This window comes from Pelodiscus sinensis, unplaced genomic scaffold (genome assembly GCF_049634645.1).
Source record: "Pelodiscus sinensis isolate JC-2024 unplaced genomic scaffold, ASM4963464v1 ctg48, whole genome shotgun sequence".
Lineage (NCBI taxonomy): Eukaryota > Metazoa > Chordata > Testudines > Trionychidae > Pelodiscus > Pelodiscus sinensis.
In genome coordinates, this window is record NW_027466011.1 from 276,044 (window position 1) to 279,515 (window position 3,472).

The 3,472-nt window shown below is 56.8% G+C and overlaps 1 protein-coding gene across 1 annotated transcript; it reads right to left on the reverse strand.

Annotated features, from left to right (window-relative positions):
* Positions 1 to 2,240: 2,240 nt before the first annotated feature.
* On the reverse strand, positions 2,241 to 3,203 carry LOC102453321 (olfactory receptor 14A16-like). Its single transcript, XM_014570374.2, has one exon. It carries the CDS (start codon positions 3,201 to 3,203, stop codon positions 2,241 to 2,243), a length of 963 nt encoding a protein of 320 aa, XP_014425860.2.
* Positions 3,204 to 3,472: the final 269 nt, after the last annotated feature.

The following is a 3,472-nucleotide window of genomic DNA, read 5'->3' on the forward strand; positions in this document are numbered from 1 at the left end:
ATTGAGATTGGTGGTCATAAAGTCCCCTTCAATGACTCGCAATAAATAGCCATAGCCCCCCATAGAAGACCAGAGAAGTTTAGGCCGGAGTGGCTGGGGTGGCTACAATTTGTGAGTTGTGGAAGCAAGTGTAGGGAGGATGTAATTGTCATTAGCTTTGTGTGATGGCTCTCCCTGTGTGCTGCCCCAGCTCTCTGCAGGCCGTCCGCCCCACAGACCTTGAGAGAATCGCCACAAGCGTCGCTCTGGGGCAGAGGCACCGGCCGGGCGTACTGTTGACAAAGCGTGGCGATAACTCCTGGCAGTCTGTGCAAGGACACTACGGGGGTGTGCCCCGACAATGGGTGCAGCTCGGTGACTGACAGGACTTTCCATTCCCTCTTCAGCTGAACAAGACCCCTCCTAAAACAGAACTTTCTTCCCTACTACAAACATGCCGCGTGGCCCCTCACGTGGCCCGTGAGCTTCCCATCAGCTCGGACAGGTCGGTTCGATCAAACCGTCGCGATTCCCTCCAGCTACTCTGGCCTAGTGCGGAGGAGGTCAGCGTGTCCCTGTGACCCGTGGGGATGGCTTCGTACCGTCCCCGGAGCCAGGGTGTCCTGGTCTCCCTCTGTACCCGGGTGTGTTTGCATGCGACTAGTGCGCCTTAGGGATGCGTATTGCCCTGTTCTTCCACCTTCCGTCAGCGGCCCCTGCCTCCTGCCAGGCCCCAGTCCTCGTCTCTCGTCAAAGCTTTGGAGGACAACTCAGACACGTGAACACCTGCTGGCAGCGGAGGGGAATTGGGGGGAGGGGCTTGGGTGATACAGGGGCGACTGGTGAGGAGGAACTCAGGAGGCCACAGGCCATGTGACTGCTCCTCCACCCAGCTCAGGGAAGGTCTGGGACAGCCCCCCTCTGCACCAGGCCCTGCCTCACCCCGGCCCTGCTCCACCCTTTTCCCTCCTCCGAGCGATGAGGTGCGAGGGATTAGTGGGGTGCACCCCCTCCCCCACTCCTCAGAAATTGGGGGGAAGGGGAGAGACACGGTCCCAGCTCACTCTGCCCCCCCCCCGCACATGTCACTCCTCTTCCCAGGGGTGAGTGGGGAAGGGGGCACCCTGCCCCCGCCGTGAGCGACGTGACCAGAAGAGCAAATCAAACCGGGGTCGTGTCACCCAGCTTCTCCTCCCGCAGCCAGTGAGTGGGGGGGAGACGAACCCCTGCCACCAGCCCAGCTCATCCCTCTGGCCCCAGGAACAAAGCCATGCCGAAACCTCTTGGTCCCTTTCTCATGGAGTATGTCTACACTGCAGAGTTTTCTTCGGAAACATGGCTGTTTTTCTGAAAAAACTTCAATTACGTCCACACTGCAATCGCGTTCTTTTGGGGGAAAATCAAAAGAACAGAGGGGTTTTCTGCCATTGGCAAACCTTTCTAGAAGGAAGAAGCCTTTTTCCGCAAGAGCTCTGTGTGGATGGGGAAGAGGGAGTTCTTTCGGAAGAAAAGAGAAGAGGAAAAAGCAGGTGCCCTGGTGGCCATTCCGCCCACGGCAATCACAGCTGACATGCGAGAGCCTCCATTCAGTGTGGACGCTTCTTTCGAAAAAGCAGATTGCCTTTTTGATGCACTTTGGCAGTGTGGACGCTCTCTTTTGGAAGAAGTGTTTTTGGACGATCTCTTCTGGAAAAGCTTCTTCCGAAAGAAGCCTGCAGTCTAGACACACCCCTAGGGAGGAGCAAACCTTCCACTCGCCCCGAGAACCCCCTCAAAGAAATGACAAATGAGGGCCCCCGAGAGATGACAAACATGGAAAACTCTTCCTAACACTTAGCCATCTCGCCAAGCCTTTGCACCTCCAAGATCTCCTAGAACAAACCAGCCCTCTACCCAACCCACGACACAAACACAAACTCAACATCTGACGCACACCAACCACAAAGCACTAATGTATGGAAGCCTCAATCCGAGTTTTTATCCCCCAAAATAAGAAGAACTAGAGACCTTACAAGCAGCTTTGCTAGGGTAAGATGCTCTGACAGATGCCGCAGGGTAGCATATATGATACATTGAGACTGATCCTCCTTAGATTGGTGTAGACATAGAGTAACTCTCTTTTTTGTGTGTGTGTCATATCGGTCGGGATTTTTACTCGTGTCAGTACCCAATTCTGCATAACTGGGTTGCACGGTATTTTCTTGTCAAGGACACAATGTCATCAGCTGGTTAGATTTAGGTGGAAACACAGAATAAAACTGCTACCAAAGGAGACACATGGGGGGCATTTTACTCTTAGTGAGTAACGCCCAACCGATCCATTTCCTCAGGGCAGCTTTGAGCTCCGTGTTCCTCATGCTGTAGATGACTGGGTTCATCAGCGGTGGCAGCACGGTGTAGAGAATGGCCACCACCAGATCCAGACCCGCCGGGGAGCGGGAGGCGGGTTTCAGGTAGGCAAAGGCCCCGCTGCTAATGAACAAGGAGACCACGGCGAGGTGGGGGAGGCAGGTGGAGAAGGCTTTGCGCCGGCCCTGCTCCGAGGGGATTCTCAGCACCGCTCTGAAGATCTGCACGTAGGACACGATCATGCAGGCAAAGGAGACTAGGATTAAACACACACTAAAGATAATCACCCCAACTTCGACGAGGTCGGAGCCGGCGCAGGCCAGCTTGAGCAGCTGGGGGATTTCACAGAAGAACTGCTCCACCGTGTTGCCCCCGCAGAAGGAGATGGCGAGTGCGCCTCCCGTGTGCAGGGCAGAGTAGAGAACGCCACTGAGCCAGGCGCCGGCGGCCAGGCGGACACATGCTCTCTGGCTCATCACGCTCTCGTAGTGCAGGGGCTGGCAGATGGCCACGTACCGGTCGTACGCCATGACGGTGAGTAGGGCGAAATCTGCTGAAGCGAAGAAGATGACGAGAAAGACTTGGGCGACGCAGCCAGCGTAGGAAATGGAGTGGGTGTCCCGGAGGGAGTTGGCCATGGCTTTGGGGATGGTGACGGAGATGGCGCCGAGGTCGAGGAGGGACAGGTTCCCCAGGAAGTAGTACATGGGGGTGTGGAGCCGGCGGTCGAGGGCTATGGCTGTGAGGACAAGCAGGTTCCCCACCAAGGCTGCCAGGTAAATCCCTAGTAACACCACGAAGTGCAGAATCTGCAGCTCCCGGCCGTCAGAGAACCCCAGGAGCAGGAACTCGGCCACAGCGGTGCGGTTGGGCATGTCCTTCCTCAGCGTGGCAGCTGTGGAGAGAGAAGGACAACGGTCCGGGTCGGCGCGAAGGAGGGAATGGGCCTGGCTCCCGGGCAGGAATGGCCAATGTGCCAGCACTCGAGTGACGGGACTGTTAGCACTGCTGGCTCCGATGTTCCATCCGTCGTGTTCTCGCACCGGGACCACTTGCTGTTAACTCAACGCAGCATCCTCACTTTCCCCAGCTGCGGCGTGGTAACAGGCATGAGGACGGATGGAGCGAAGCACAACCCAACCCG